The sequence below is a fragment of the Talpa europaea genome (genome assembly GCF_964194135.1).
Source record: "Talpa europaea genome assembly, chromosome: 7".
In the NCBI taxonomy this organism is placed as follows: Eukaryota; Metazoa; Chordata; class Mammalia; order Eulipotyphla; family Talpidae; genus Talpa; species Talpa europaea.
In genome coordinates, this window is record NC_140074.1 from 106,327,582 (window position 1) to 106,344,031 (window position 16,450).

Below are 16,450 nucleotides of genomic sequence, written 5' to 3' on the forward strand. Positions count from 1 at the left end.
CAGAAGAATCTCTGAGTTAGGTTAGTAAACCAATGACAGTTAACCATGAGGGCAGGTGTCACTGGCTATATTACTTACTGTTTTATCCTCAACACCTAAACCAGTGCTGTTCCATACAATAGGTGCTTAATAATTGCTGTTCAGTGAATGAATGAATGATGAATGAATGAATAAGTGAATTGGTCATGTCAAGGAATTGCTAAGTCATTTCATTTTGGACACTGCATTTTACGGTTTCAATGCCACTCATGCTGTGCCTGTGTTTTCTCTCCAGCAGATCTCAGTCTCAGGAGGAGGTCTGCCCCCCGTCAGCACCTTGACGAATATCCACAGCCTTTCCCACCACAATCCCCAGCAATCGCAAAACCTCATCATGACCCCCCTCTCTGGTGTCATGGCCATTGCACAAAGTAAGCCCTGCTCTTGGTCAGAAAACTAGGGGTGGGAGTAGGGAGGGGGGAGGCTAGGAGAAGGGAGGGAGAGAGAATAGGAAGAGAGTCAACCTGATGAAAAAGGAGTCAAGACCACCTTCCCACTCATCCACGATGTACACGTTTGCTTCAACCTGTTTAGTACCCACATATGCATACACTTAGAGTGGGAAGAACGCCAGAAAACTGAGTTGAGAGTGTTCTGACCTTATGGAGTATCAGCAGTGCCTTCACAAAATTTGGATTGTTTCATGTAAAACAAGAGACAGTTATGGGGAGGATTTGATCTAGGTCACAGAATGCCAGCCATGTAACCTCTTTATAAGGTTCAGTTTCCTCATCTGTACAATGGGTTGCCAAGGAAATCAGATGACAACCTATTGGCATGCTTGTAAATCTGTAAAGCGTGAGTATATGTACTACCATAGCTCATACTTTTGTCTGCTATCCATTCCTGTCACTCAATATCTGCATGAGAATGTTTCTCTGTGTTGATGAAGATGGAACTTCCTTTTAAATGGGGAATTTTGTGGGGTGATACAGGACTTCCTGGGCCAGTGGTGACAACCCACTGAGCAGGAACTCCAGGGAAATTGTCAGCAGCTCTGAGACCTGACAGTTTTAGGAGAAATAGGTAGTTAAGCCCATGCATACTGGCAGGAAGATAGAGCCATTCCTTCAAGGACCAGAAGGCCCATATTCCACAGCCAGCCTGTACCCTAACACAGATAGGCCACTTGGGGCCACAGGAAGGCTGAGGCAGGCTATGTCTGTGGATGCCTCTCTCAGAATTTCAATGTTGGTGAGTATCCAGTGTGTTTTCAGCTTTATCACAACTCAGGCGAAGGCATCGTTTCTAAGAAAGATCATCGTGACCCTGGGAAGCATTCATGAGAGGCAGTGGTAGAGATCCTAGGTGGGCAGGCTGCTCACCTGTGGGGCAGGGTATTGCCCTGCTGCCCTGTGTCCCTCCTTGGGTCCAATGTCCAAGCCAACTGTCTCTTTTTGTTCTGTTCCTGCCTTTTTATTTCCTCCCTCCTCTCTCCCTAAATCAGATCCAGCTCAGGGTAGAAACACAGACTACATCTGAAGAGAATGATTATGAGCTCTTTGAAGGCAGAACAAGGTCTTGTACCCTTGGGAGGTACATGTTTATTGAATGAGTGTGTGGCTCTCTATCCTTAACTGTGGGGAAGTTAGTACACTCCGTATTTATTTCCACAGAGGGCAAAGGAATGGCAAAGGCAGAAGACTCATAAAAGAAGAACTTATTCTCAATTTACTGTATTTTTCATTGGGCCCTTTCCAGGAATATGCTAACCATGCCACTACCAAGTACTGGATGGAGAATGAGAAAGAGCACTGAAAACAAACTTGTTTGCCTTCTAGAAAATTTGATGTAAAGGGCCATGGGTGAAATAGCCTACTTCTTTATTTTACAACCAAAACGATAAATAAACTCACTCACTTACCTCCATTCTACTCACTTCTAAATTGATGCACACAGTTGTCAATTCTCTTAGGCACTCTTTTCCCTGGGGATATTACATATTTTTTAATTTTGCTCTTTCTAACCTCCTCCACCCATCCGTCTGTGCCTTCTCACAATAATTTTAACCTCCTCTGACTGCAATACCAGAGTGTATCTTGCCCTTAGGGGTGTCTGTGTGTGTGTGTGTGTCTGTACGCACACACATGTACACACACACGTACACACATACACATATACTTGGAATGGGAAGAACACCAGAAAACTGAGTTGAGAGTGTTCTGACCTTATGGAATATCAGCAGTGCCTGCAGGATCCTTATTTAAATAGACAGCTCATGTCCTGTTGAGAATCCGCCTCAGGTCTGCAGAGGCCCATGGTGAATGTGATAATGAATGACCTGGCAGCTGATTGGACCGCTGACTGGACTAGACAACATGCTGCTTAAGTAGGAGCCTGGGTCCAGGAACCAGGGGCCAGGAGTCACACTCCATTGGGAGCTAGAATGACATCAGTAGCTCTCAATCCTAGAATTGAGGCACAGGATCACAGGCTATGTTGAAAATAAGATTCCTGGGCCTCACCTCTGAAGGTTCTGACTCATTAAGTCTTGGGTGGGGCCTAGGAATGTATATTTCTTAAAGAGCTCCCCCAGATAATTCTAAAGCGCAGGCACGTTTCAGAACTATGCCCTCAAATGTCATCCACTCTAGACAGTAAAATTTGCTTTTCTAGATAGAGCAGTTTCCCAAGAAGAGCAGTTGCAAGAGGCTTCTGGGAAAACAGCAAATGCATGGGTCATCTCAGGGGACTAAGACCCTAAGAAGGCGATAGGAGGAGGCAGGATATCTGGTATGCGGTAAGATGGGAAATTGGAGATAGTGCTATTCTGAGGGTTATCAGGGGACCCCACCTTCAAGCCCCCTTAAGAGAACCAGGAGTGACTTATCCCCCCTCTATATTTCTAGGGATGGGTCTTGCCTTTTAGCTTTGCAATAATAGTATCAACTAAAGCTCTGGGTAGGTAATTGTGGAGATATTTGTGCTGTCTCCCTGGAGGACTTCCCATGAATTTCCTTACAAAACTCCTTTCCGGCCTCCCTGGTGGTGCCAGGGCTTAAAGACACAGCACTATCAAACTATCACCAGCCACTGCAAGAATTCCATCCCCAATCAGGGAGCTGACCCACATGGCGCAGCAGACCTCTCCTGTCTCACCTGCTGCTCCCCTCAGCAGTGTATTTCAGTCAGTCTGCCTGTTCTGTTCCCCACTCTGTCTCTGGTGAATCCTCTCATCCCCCACACCTCTGACCTGTACCCCAGTTCTTGTATGCATAAATATATAAAAAACAAACCTTTAAAAAAAAAACACAACTCCTCTCTATTTCTCTGCATTTGCCTAAATGAGCCCTTTTTCTGAATTCCCTTCATCCTATTCTTCCCCTCACTTGTTTACAAGCTAGGTCAGAGGAGCATGGGTGGCTCCAGGGAAGGCTTGGATGTCTTCCGTGATGCTCTTGTCCCCACTCCCACTCTGTTCAGCTGTCTTCCCCAAAGTCCTGCCCAGGGAGCAGCTGAAAGGCAAGCAGCAGCCACCCAAACTTGGCAGCTCTGGCCCCCAGTCCCAAAGGGCCCTCAGGAAATAGACATGATACAGAATCACAGAGAACCTCATGGCAAGACCTACTATAACTGCCAGCATTTTTCTGAGTGCTTCCTCCTTCCTCCTTCTACTACCTGGTCCTTCTGATGCAGCAAGTTCTGTGCTCACAGAGAAGATAAGTCTTCTTCGTAAGCTGGCTGAGTTGCAGTCTTTCTGGTCCCCTCTACCACAATCAGGAGAATGGGCACCTCGGCGCTCTCAGGGTCTTTGCACAGGCTGCCTAACGAAGGCCTTCAGACTTCATGCTCCCAGGACTGTGCAGGTGGTTTTGTTGTGTATCAATATGTGGGTTCCTGTACGCTCCTGCCCTCTTCTGGACAGATGGATCTGAGCACTGATGCATACCTTGGAGTGGACACTTAACCTGAGGGCACAGAGCAAGCCTGCCTGAGTCAGGCAGGTAGAGCCAGCTTTGTAGGACCCTTGCAAGCTCAAGGGAGCTAAGTCTGGGAGACTCTGGAATGACTTGGGGAGACTCAGGCCTCAGTGAGATCCATTTTAAAACAGGTCTCCATCCATAATTCACTGTGGAATTTGGGCAAATCACTCTCTCCAAACCTCAGTTTCTTTGTCTAACAAATGGGTCTATAAAATCATTCCCCTCCTTCCCCGCTCCCACCCGTGCAATCTCTTCTTTAACAGGTTCAGCCCACTTTCTAGCATACAGCATTCTGGATGAGTGTCCCCATCCATCTACCTCTCCTCATCCCTGAAGCCATCTCTCATCTTTTCTTCTTGCTCCCACAGGCCTCAACACCTCCCAAGCGCAGAGCGTCCCTGTCATCAACAGCGTGACTGGCAGCCTGGCAGCCCTGCAGCCTGTCCAGTTCTCCCAGCAGCTGCACAGCCCTCACCAGCAGCCCCTCATGCAGCAGAGCCCAGGCAGCCACATGGCCCAGCCGCCCTTCATGGCCACTGTGACTCAGCTGCAGAACTCCCATAGTAAGGACACAGCATGTGGGGGAGGGAGACCTGAGCGTGCGCCATCAGCAGCCAGCCACTTCCCTCTCTGGGTCTGAACTTTATTGCAAGTTTATTGGTGTGGTCCCTCTCCCCCTCCTATTATCAGCCCAGTCAGTGTCTCAAGCAAGACTCTTGCCCTTTCTAGTCCTCTTCTCTACCCCCCAGATTCCTGGGGGGGTGGGGGGGGAAGGGGGAAGGTTTGAAGTGGACACTTGAGCCTACTGTAAAGGCGAGGTGGAGCTAGAGAGCCAGGGGTAGCTTATATGGAACACATGCCACCAGTTCCCCGTCTGCCCCCCACCCCCCAAGAAGTCACTAGTCAACCATAGCACCTTTCCCCCTTCAGCCTCAAAATTCCAAGCAGCTATTACCAAGTGATCAGAGTTGGCATATCATTTACATCCTTTTGCATTTGCAAATAGACAAATCTTCCAGTGTCCCCAAGGCCCTCCAATTTACATACCCCAGAGATATCTAATGAAAAAAACAAGAACCCTGGAAAACACTACCTGCACATCATCATGGACAAGGAATATTGGCATTTCTGCCCTCACACAGAGGCTAGTTCCTATATCCAATTTCTACACCTACCCATGTCTACCTTCAGCCACTTATTTCCCAATAACCTCCTTCCCCTCCATCTCCGTGCCCCTCCTAATCCTGAGCCCCAGGCCTCCAGTTCTCTGGCCATGTTAGGATAGAGGCCCTGGCTATGTGTGTTTGGGGAGTAACCATAAAAAGGATGACCTTCTTGCTTCAGGCATGGTCCCAGAGGAATGCCAGAGAAGTCTCTGGAATAGTGCTCGTCTCGAAGTTTGACAGACCTAGATTTAACTCTTGGCTCTGAGTCTTACCAGCTATTGGTAAATTACTTCGCTACTCTGAGTCTCCATTTCTTTATCTATAAAATGGAAATATGTGTGTAGAGTGCTATTGGAGATGAAATCAAAATAGTGAAGAGCTATTAACATAAGCGTAGAGTTACAGAGGGCCTCCCCAGTGGCGCAGCGGTTGAGCGCTGGGTTGCAAAACTGCCCGCAGCCTCTGCAGCGCCGGTTCGATCCCCGGCTGCTTCCTGGCCACCGGAGGAGGGTCCCACATGGCGCGCAGACCTCTCCTGCCGCCCGCTGCTCCCCTCAGCAGTGTACTTCTGTCCTTCTGCCTGCTCTGCTCCCCGTTCTGGCTCTGGTGAATTCTCTCACCACCACCCCCCTCCCCCGTGCTTCTGACTGTACCCAGTGCTTGTGTAAATAATAAATAAATAAATCTTTTTTTAAAAAAAAGCATAGAGTTACAGAGACGCAAGTGATTCTTTAGTAAGGGAGTGCTTATTAGGAGGAGGCAGGAGCTGGGAAGAAGATTTTAGCTTCTCCCCAGTTGCCACAGGCAGGGAGAAGGGTCTGAAAGGAGAACAGCCAAGTTCAGCCTTCTCTACTCAGGCTCATTCTCCCTGCAGGCCTGTGGAGCTGGTTTCTAAGCACCATCTCACATTCCAATCACATTTTCATGGCATCTGAAAAATTTGACACAGCCTATAGCAGTCTGTGACCACATATGCCCCAATCCCCTTCTTCCCAGAGCCTGACAATATGCTCCCCACTTGCCCCTCCCCCAACCTGGGCAGGTTTCCTCATTGGCCAGCCTGGTGGGACAGTGGTCAGCAGTGGTCAGCAAGTGGTCACCAGTGACCTGTGGACTGGCTGGACACAAAGGGATTGCCCAAGGGACCCCAGCCCAGGAAATAACCAGCCTTGCAGCATGGGAAGGGCAAGCAGAAGCGACAGGCAGTCACCTTCACCCCCACTCCCGACCAGGGGACCAGGCTGGTCCCTCCCTTGTGGTCAAACAGCAACACTCTTTCATTAATAGGTCATGTGACCTGAAATGTACTTGAATCTTATGAGTAACTGGCCCAAGCAAAAGGTTCTAGACTCAGTGGACAAGTACTAGAAAAAAACTAAAAAAAATTGCTCCTGGAGGGTTTATGTGAATCTGGTCTCCCTTTGTCTATCATCCTTCATATTTCTGTGATGTCATAAGTATGATGTCTTTTTAGCACAAACCAGAACAGTCCAGAATTAGATAATTAACTACGCCCACGTCTGATTGCAACTTCTAATCAATCGACAATGGCCGCATGGGAGCTGGCGCTTGAGTCATGGCAGGCGTGGTGAGCAGGTGCTGGCCAGCTCCCTCATGCTTGCCAGCTGCTTAGAACTTTTTTGTGACTTAAGATCTCAGATGCACCATATATGCACTTGTTGATGCCCAGACTTTATTAGAAGTGGTGGAACAGAGTGTAGTGTCTGCCACCACAGCGCCGTACTCGTCTGTTTATTCTTTGGTACAAGTGCTTCAAATATGACCTCTAACCCCAACAGATGCTATTCCCATTTGACAAGTGAGGAGACAAGATTGAGTAACTTAAGGAGTCAGGATTTAGCATGGCCATTCCCTTACCAAATCACACTGCCTTCCCTAATACTACCACCACCCCTTTTATTAGCTCAGGGAAGCAGGTGCAGTGGGGTGGGGCGGGCAGTCTGTAGCTATGCTTCTGCCTATGTGACCTAACCTTGATTTTGTCTTCACTCTCTCTCCCCAGTGTACACACACAAGCAGGAACCCCCCCAGTATTCCCACACCTCCCGGTTCCCGTCTGCCATGGTGGTCACGGACAGCAGCATCAGCACATTGACCAACATGCCTTCCAGTAAACAGGTAACGCCAGCAAGAAGGGGTGGGGGGAGCAGCCTCGGCTGATGCTAGGCAGGATGTGGTGCTTGAATCATGGCACAGTCTGATCCATCTGAGGCTTCCTGTCCCTTGCTGAAGGAATCCCTGAGGTCACAGGGAAATGAGCCATAGGTTAAAGAGTCTTGTTGCTCCCCCAGCTCTCCCGACAAGCATATTAAGTAAGGACTGAAGTTTGCTAAGTTGCTGAAATACACAGAGCCTCTAGGCATTGAGACTGAGTGTTCCCCAATGAATTTATTCGTGATCCAAGGAAGACCCAGGAAGTCAGACCTGCCGTGGAGTTTCATGCTTTCTTAGAGGCATTCCTGAGACTTTTCTGTAAGTTAATCACTGGAGAAAGTTAGTTGTAAGTCAGGGTCCTGAGATTGATTCCCCCAGTCCGGGACTGTACAGGACCCAGAGTGCTGTTAGCACCATATAATGGCTCAATTGTATCAACCCATGGGGACTTCCCACTAGGCAGTGTGGTCTTTGCAGGGACCTGCATTCAGTTGGTATTTTATGGAGAAATTTAGAATCAACTTCCCAGTGCACTGAAAGTGGGGAATCCAGAGGCTGAGTCACTATCTCAGTTGATGACTAATTCCCACTTCCAGCAGCGAGGCTCTCCGCTGCAACTTGGACAGCTGGACGGCAATGGGACACCCAGAGTTAGAAAACAGGACAAGGTGTCTGAATACAAATGGCAATTCCAGAGTAACACAATAGAACCTTTTAGTAGCTAGGGTCTGTGCAGTATGGGAACTATTTGACCTTTATTGATTTCTAGATAAGTAGGTGACAACCTTGAACTTCAAGTTGGAGGCTCTCAGTCGGGCTGGGTCTGGTAGGTCTGTTTTTCATCTGAACCCTGCAAATCACACCTCATGCACTGCCATGGGCTCCTGAGCAGGTTCGTTCAGAGGCTAGGGGTTCTTCTCCTTCCCTTTGCCTGCACCTCCTCCTGACCCTGCAGTGTTGTAGAGCAGGTGGATTCCAGTCCTGGTTTTTTTCCATTTGCTTGGTGACTTGATCTCCCTAAGCCTTCTTTTCTTCACCTTTAAGATGAATGTCATACTTGTTCTGAGGATTCGATGTGGTGTCATGTAGACTAAGTGCCTGGCACACTGTGGGCACTGACACACACATTACCTAGGCAGCCAGACTCTGCAGATGGGGGTGGAGGGAGAGGTGTGTGGGACCTGCTTAGCCACTCTTCTCTCACCCAATGGAAGATGAAAGGACACCCCCATCGCCCTGCCCTTCGACTCCCATGTGATTTCCCACTCTTTGTAGTGAGCAGGGAAAACATTTCTCTGTGCTCACAAATCTCAATCAGGGGGGCAGCCAGGCGCAGCAGCCCTCCTTGGGAATACCTTCCCCTTTGAAAGGTTTATCAATCCATCTGCCGCTTGGTCAGCCCTAGACGGGACTGTGATTAATTATTCCTGTCTTTCCCAAGTTGACTTTGATGCTTGCTTGTTGAAACAAGTCCTCTGAATTCAGGAAATGGTCTCTTAATCAAAATACTTCAAGATGCTCTGTGAGACACTGCACTGGCCCCAGATGGCATCTCCCCTCCACTGGACAGAGTGGCCAGCCGACCTTTAGCTGTATGAACCGCCCTCTAGAGCTACCTCAAAGTTGTCTCCAAGCCCCCAAACACTTCAGGGTTTGATAATTTTTGAGATGATGAGGATGACAATTATACTTAGGAAGGATAAACTATTCATGGAACTTTACAGTTTATATGTCTCACGATTTTCATTTTATTGACACCTCCTCGGAAGTTCAAAGAAATTAGCTGAGGCTCAGAGTGACTTGTCCCAGGACACAGTGATAATAAACTCCAGAGCTGGACTCCAAATTCTGGTCATTGATTCAAATCCTGGACTCCTTCCCCTTAAACCTTCCAGCCCTCATCGTTAAGATGTCCATTACAGTCACTGTTCTTGTGTCTTTAAGAGTCAGGAACAAGGGTCAAAATGAAACCACATACTATAAGCCAATCGGGAAACTTTCTTCCCACAAACTGAAGGAGAAGAGGGAATGAGAAAGGCAGACTGAATTAAAATGAGGGTAAAGTGCTGCCTCCTCACCGCAGAGCAACCCACAGTGAAGAAAACATGTACAAACTCTGTTCTCCCCGGCCAAAGGAGCAGAACCGTGTTCTGAAAGAAACCTGGTGGCAATTCTGCTTTTTCTTTGTGTTCAAGTTTTATCTTCTGAAAGGCATTTTGAGACCATGGCTAGGAATCAGGGGGCATGGATGTGAAGAAAAGGGGCTTCCTTAGACATACTGGGGGAGCGGCTAGAATGAACAACTACTTCAACACCCTGGAGCAGGCTGCTTAGACCGCCCTGCGCTGATGTGCGTGTTGGAGAGAGTCTTTAGTGCACACGGCACTGACTGCTTATCAAAGGGACACGTACTGGGTGGTGCTAGAAGCCAGTGGGCTAGTGGGGTGCTAGGAAAAGCCCCAGACCTGCAGGAATCCAGGCCCATCACCTCTGGGCCATTAATTCACCTCCGTGTGGCTCAGTTTCTTCATCTATAAACAGGAAAAGCTCCACCCCTACTTTCCAGAATATTCAAAGGGCCTATGGAGTGTGGTTCATAGTCCATGGCTGCCCCTCCCTGCTCCTCCTCCTTTCTGTGATCCTTTAGGAGATCCTTTTCATCAGCCCCTTCAACACTGAACCATTGCTTAGTCTACATGTGGTCAAAGGAGATGTGACAAAATTTCTTAAGATTAGGTCTCTCGAGGGTACCCCACTTCTTGGACCTGGGCTTCAGATTCCTCTTTCCTTTCTGCTGATATGTAGATGCCCTCTTACCAACCGCCAGGAAAAAAGAAAATAGTTCAGGAATCTCTCGAAGCACCCAAGCTCTTTGTGCTTAGGTGAATACCTGGGCTGTAGTAGATGTTCAGGTAATACAAATGAAGGGGGAAGGAAGGGAAAGTAGGGAAAGAGGGAATGAATTCAGAACTGGCATTTTTGAGTGCCTCCTATTTGCCAAGCTCTGGGTGCTTTTCCATCTTACCTTTCCTTGATAACCCCGTTCACCCAGATATGCCTGATTTACATAGCAAAAAAATTGAAGTTCAAAGATGAGGAGGGATCTGGTCAAGTTCAAACAGATGATAAAGCTTGACTTCCAGACCAAATCCATAAGCAACACTCACTTTCTAATATCCATTGTTAAGCACTCATAATAATGACTCAAAGTCATGCAGCTGGAAGGTTAGAGCCAGGATTTGAACTTGTATCCATCTGGTCCCAGTATTTTCCCTTGTCAAGACAGGCTCCAGGGCTTTGGGGATCATGTTGTAGAAACCTCAGGCTGGGAATTTCTCCCCCCGGGAATCCCTCTGCAGCTATTGCCATCTGTCCTTTCTGGAGCTTCTGCCTCCCCTCATTCTCAACCTTTGTGTGCTGGAGGGCGGAGTGGGTCTGTGCTGCACTCCTGCAAAACAATGCCCCGCCCGTCTGGAGACCAGACTGCAACAAGCATTGACCTCAGTTAGAACAAGTGTGGGCAGGCTGTGAGCCGACTCCTGTTTCCACAACTTCTCTGCCCACTGCTCCACTTCCCAGTTTATGGAGAGGTCAGGAGAGGGCCCCCAGAGCAGTCCCTGGGCAGGGGTGCTGACAAGGAAGAAGTTAGCCTCCACATAGATCTGCTGCAGCTGTTTTCCACACATACCCCCACCTTCTCGCCTGGTGATGAGGCAGTATAGTTTGATGACTAAGAGCATCCACTTGGGAATTAGGTAGATCAGGGTACAAATTCTACCACTTTCTACCTCTGTGACCTCATGGGAGAGTTTTAGTTTCTTTAAGCTTCAGTTTCTATACCTGCTTTCATGGGGCCATTGGACAGACTTTGTGCTATATGGTTTGTGAAACACTTAGCTCAGTGCTTGGCCCAAAGAAAACACCTAGGCCATGGCAGCCAGGTCAAACTTCCCACACTTCCCCTGTTGGCAGCCCTGAGTGTGTCTAGAGCTTGGGGTGGAAGGTTTTAAATGGCAAAGGGAATAGAAGACAGAGTAAGTGATTTTACATGGTGATAAAGAACATAAGCTCTTCTGTCGTAAGACCCTGGGCAAGTTACTTATAATCTCCCTAGGCCTCAGACCCTTGTAAAAATTGGAATTACAGTCATTGCTTTTAATGCATAGAGCTATAATCTAACCTAATAATAAAGTGAGTTATCTATGCTCACTGTCTTGCTTCTTCACCCCCAACTTTCTCCTGAGACCGCTCCAGCCTGGCTCTGGCCCTCACCCTCCACTAAGACCTCCCTTGTCCAGCTCACTACCACCTCTCCAGTGCCAAGTCCAGTGATCACTTCTCATTCTCTGTCTCTGCGCAGTCAATTCTTCTCTCCTTTTTTTACTTGGGTTTTAGGACATGACCCATTCTGGGGCTCTTCTATGGAACTGGCCACTCCTCATTTCCTTGGCTAAAAACTCATCTTTCTGATTCACTTGTTGGGAGCCCCGGGCTCATTCTTTGACCGTTTGCATGCGCATTCCTGGATGATAATCTCCAATCCCTTGACTGTGGCTCAAGTGTACACACTAGGAGAACCTACCATTCTGTCTCCAGTGCAGTGCTCCCGAGTGCATATTCACATATCCTGTGCATCGCTGGCATGTCCAGATATAAGCCTCATATATCTGATAGGCCTCTCAAACGGAACAGGCCTAAAATAGGCACTCTTCATTTTGCCCCCATTTCTTCCTACCCAAATTGCTTCCTCCTTGGATTTCTCCATTTCCAAAGATGATATCAATTCAGATGAGAAACCTGAGCGTATCAGCCCTTAACTCCTCTCTATGCCCCTCATCCAGTCCACCAATAAAACTCTGCTAGAGATCCCTTAAAGTACAACCTAAATCTGACCACTGCTCACTGACCCATCAATCCAGCCTCTTTCCCTCTCCACCCCCATCTCTTACTGCTCTCCTCGCTCCCCACTCGCTTCCCCATGTTGGTTAGTAAGGTCTGTTCACACAACACTGCCAAAACTCTCCAACAGTTTCCCATGGCAACCAAAGTGCAGTGGAGACTCCCAGGCCCCAGTGCCATCGGATCTCTGTTGGCCATGCCATTCCTCCTCACTCAACTGCAGTCAAACCAGACCTGAAGTAATCCTGTCGCAGACTTCTACACTCATGCTTTCTGCTGCCTGGACACCCTTTAATGCACATCTTTACGAGATGCTCCCCATTCATCAGCTCACATGTCCCCACGTGTAGCGGATCACCTCTTGGGCCTATTCCGCAAAATGATTTCCTCTTCCCTTGATTCACCCTCACTTCTTACTGTGCTTATTTTTCTAGAGTATTTGTCTCCACCTAAAATTTTATTAAACATATGTATATTTCTTTTGTACTCGTTAAATTCAAAACCCTCACTAGAATGTAAAGTCTGTATAGTTTATAGGGTAGGCAGGGTCTTGTTGACAGCTGCAATCCCAGTGCCTAAAAAAAGTACTGAGCATGTAGAAGGCATCCAAAACCATGTTAAAGAACTGAATAGTCACCTCCCTGAAAAGGTGCGTGTAAGAATTCATTGCAGTGATTTGTGTAAAGCCCTTACTTAGCATGGTGCCCAGCACACAGTAGGCCCTTGATAAATGTTAACTGTTACCATTATGTAACAAATCCTCTTAGAATGAGGATATCCTTAACAATTGCCCCAGCTACCACACCTTTCAGACAGAGGGCTTCTGGGCTCTCCCAGACTCTACCGGCATGGCCCCCATGCACCTTGGGTGTGCTGGCCTCAGTTCTAAGGAACCACAGTGCAATCCTTATCAGATGTTTGTGTTTAGACTCTGAAGGGGGCAAATAACTCTAGTTCCTTTGACAACATTTAGGGCTCTGCCACCATTTTATTATGTGAGCAAACATTTGATAGCTGGGAAGCCCATCCCTAATGACAGGTCATAGAATCTTGCTGGCGTCTCCTTATCTGCCCTTCTTGTTTGCTCTTCTATTGAAACCTGCAAGGTCACAAGCCATTTTCTCTCTCCTTCACCTGAAATCTGAAAATTGGAAAAAGGCTGATAGTGGGAAGTAAAGAGACTTGAGAGTGGGGGTGGGTGGAGGGAGGAAGAAGAGGCAAAAGGGTATCAGAGGACCCTGACCAGGCCCTCAAGAATGTGAAGGGGCTGGAAGCCTGACTCCTCACATGAGTGCACAGCTCAGTCTCCCTCTGCAGAGCACTCAAGAGCAGCATGGGCGAGGCCCCCATGCCTCACGGGGTTAATAAGAACAGTCCCACCAAGCACCATAGCGAGTGTTTCATGAGTATCACTCATCAGATGCCTCAACAACCTCTGTTTGACAGGTGAAGAAACTGAGGCACATGGAGAGTCATTTGACCAATAGCACAAAACTCGTAAAAGGCCCTTAGTTCAGAGCATTCTAGAGAGAACACTTGCTGGCGGACACCCAGGACTGTGTTGCGTCTCTAGCTCCACACTCTCCTAGCTCTGAAACCTTTGGCAGTTCACTTGCTGGCAGATACCCAGGATGCTTTCTACATGCTGTACTTTTTTAGGCACTGGGATTGCAGCTGTCAACAAGACTTTGCCTACCCTATAAACTATAAAGACTTTACATTGTCGTGAGGGTTTTGAACATTTAACATTGGTCTAATCTGTAAAATGGGCAAAATGGCAGCCTTCTGTAGGGTTATGGCCGGGAGCACTGGTTCACGAGTATGCAGCCAGGGGATAATGGAGCGCTAGCAGGAGTGCACGTATGCTCATGCGATTGAGAGAAAGTCAGGAGAATCAGCCACTAAACCAAAAGGTAGAAGCTTCTTAGATACCAACAGAAGTGAAAAGGGAAGATGGACACGGAGGAAAGCAAAAAGGGGTGCAGGGACTTCCTGGAAGGAAAAAGGAGAGTAATGATATTCTACGATAGTAGAAATGAACCAGGCCCAGGGCTCCAGAGTGGGGATTGCCCCAGGGTGGGTGGGGGCCTCCTTGCACAAGTTTCTCCATTCTGGGGTTTCCTTCCCTTGTCCCACCCAGAAGTCTGGCATCAGAGACCTTCAGTTCTTGGATCCTCTCCCTGGTCCTCCGAGTCTCTTGTCCTGCTTTGCTATTTCCCTCACTCCTTCCCTGATGGGTATTTGGAGGAAGTGGTGGTCCTCTCGTTCCCGATGGCCTGTTACCCAAAGTAGATCAGCAGCGCTGGCACAACCTGGAGGCTGATTGTAAATACTGACTCTTAGCTCCACCACAAGCCCACTGAGTCAGATCTAACAGGATCCTCTGGCACCGGCAGGTCTGTTAAAGTTTGTGAAGCGGTGACCCCTGCTCTTAGAGGTCTCAGGAAGATACCCCCACTACCACAAGAGGCAAGAACTTCTCAGACAGCTGAGCTCATGATAAATACCACTCTCACAGAAAGAGGAGCCCAACTTCAGGATAAGAGATGTCACTATCTCAAGGACTACAGCCACTGCCTTTTCTCTTCTGAAGGGGTGCAACAGCCAGTTCCCAGCTTTTGCTAAAGGGCATGCTTCAGGACAGATGCTGCAGGACAGAGAGGCACTAGGCCCCTGACCCTCCACCCAGAGCTCTTTACAGGCCGCGTTGGGTGTCAGCACCCCTGAAGAAGCCAAACTAATGGCCCATGTCCCTGACAAATGCACACAGCTGAGCTCTCTCTCCTCTCTCTCTGCAGTGTCCTCTCCAAGCCTGGTGATGCCCACACCTCACTTACTTTGTGCACAGCAACAAGGACCCAATTTTCCACACCATCACCCTCCAAGCAGTTGTCACGGAAAAGCCTGGTGACCCTAAAGCACCCGCGAGAGGTCCCTGCTTCCTGACATCCTGCTGGCGCCTGGGACAGCCCACTCTCGCCCTCGGGAGGCACAGACCAAAGCCCAGCTTCCCCGCCCTGCAGTATTGTCACGATGCCTCTCCCAAGACGACAAGGACTCCTGTCTGCCCTCGAGATGGGAGACAAGAAACCATGGAAGAGGAAGAGAGAAAGCTGTATTGTGGACATGATGCTCCTTCATCGAACAAACTGATGTGAAAACTTGAATCTGTTACTGAAATGAAGAGAGGAGGACACGTGCGTTGAACTGAGCCAAACACACTGTAAATATCAGCAACTCCTCCCCCATCCCAACTGATCCTGAGTTTTCTTTTAAAGAAGTCAATTTGTCCAATGGGTGTAAACTATAAACTACTGTAATTAAGTGCAATTTCCTCCCCCTCCCCTCTGCCCTGTATATAATACTAAAGTGCCTATTAGTTTTCTTTGTAAAGGTCAGAGTTGAATTTTCAGTGATTTGCCCTCTTTTTCTTCCCCCATGGAGAAATAACCTATGCCGGGGGTGAGGCTCCTTGCCCCTTGCTCAGTCCTGGCCATACGCAGGGACTGGATCTTTTGGACCAACTGCCAGCCAGCTCTACTCTCCTGATATTAAGACACACCTGCAAGTGCTGAATATAGTGTCAGAATAACATCCTCACTTCTGGTAGGGCTAAGGGTTCAGCCAGAACATCCCCTAGAAACCCCAAGGCAGGGAAACTGACTAATAGCACAAGAAAAAGTTGCCCTTTCAGAAAACCTCCCATTAAAACAATTTATTTTATCACTGCCCAGAGTCTCATAAATCTGTCTCTGACACTTCCCCTGCCTCGGGCCAACAAGAACCCCTGGCCCCCGACTCCTCGGAATTTTCCACTCACTCCACTGGGCCCACTGCCGCCTTGCCCCAGTGTCTTCGTGCCAACTTTACTGCTAAGGTAAGAAGAATCAATTTCCCCAGCCCAATGCCATATGGAGGGCATCTGGCAGAGCAGGAGTCAACACATTTTTCTTCCTGCAACGCACAGGAGCAAAGTGACAGAGACAATTCTTGGCGATGCGGTCTTAGGAACAGGTTAGAAGCAGGAAGAGTGCTAGTAGCCTTTCAGCCTTATTTTAAATATTGATTCCAGCTTTCCCTTCCATCCTCTCTCCCTTCTGTAGGGCTGCTAGACACCATTGATGGGCTCTTCTGGGCCCTTCCTTCTGCCCCAGTGCCAGTCTCTGGAGGGATACTAATGGACACTTGTGGTTGAACACTCCACCAGAGTGTTCAGGAAGAAGGAGGATAGACCCGTCCTCTTTACTG

The 16,450-nt window shown here is 48.3% G+C and overlaps 1 protein-coding gene across 4 annotated transcripts in view; it reads left to right on the forward strand.

Moving 5' to 3' along the window:
- Nucleotides 1-15,021, forward strand: part of HNF1B (HNF1 homeobox B) — a gene marked incomplete at both ends in the record, with an annotated part of 50,681 nt that extends 35,660 nt beyond the window's left edge. For 2 of the 4 annotated variants that reach the window (XM_084238819.1, XM_084238821.1), the window contains 4 exons: nt 275-410; nt 4,331-4,525; nt 7,152-7,267; nt 15,001-15,021. In XM_084238819.1, coding sequence (XP_084094945.1) covers nt 275-410; nt 4,331-4,525; nt 7,152-7,267; nt 15,001-15,021 — 468 coding nt within the window. The remainder of the gene's footprint in view (nt 1-274; nt 411-4,330; nt 4,526-7,151; nt 7,268-15,000) is intronic. The other 2 variants (XM_084238820.1, XM_084238822.1) reach the window with 1 other exon arrangement.
- Nucleotides 15,022-16,450: the final 1,429 nt, after the last annotated feature.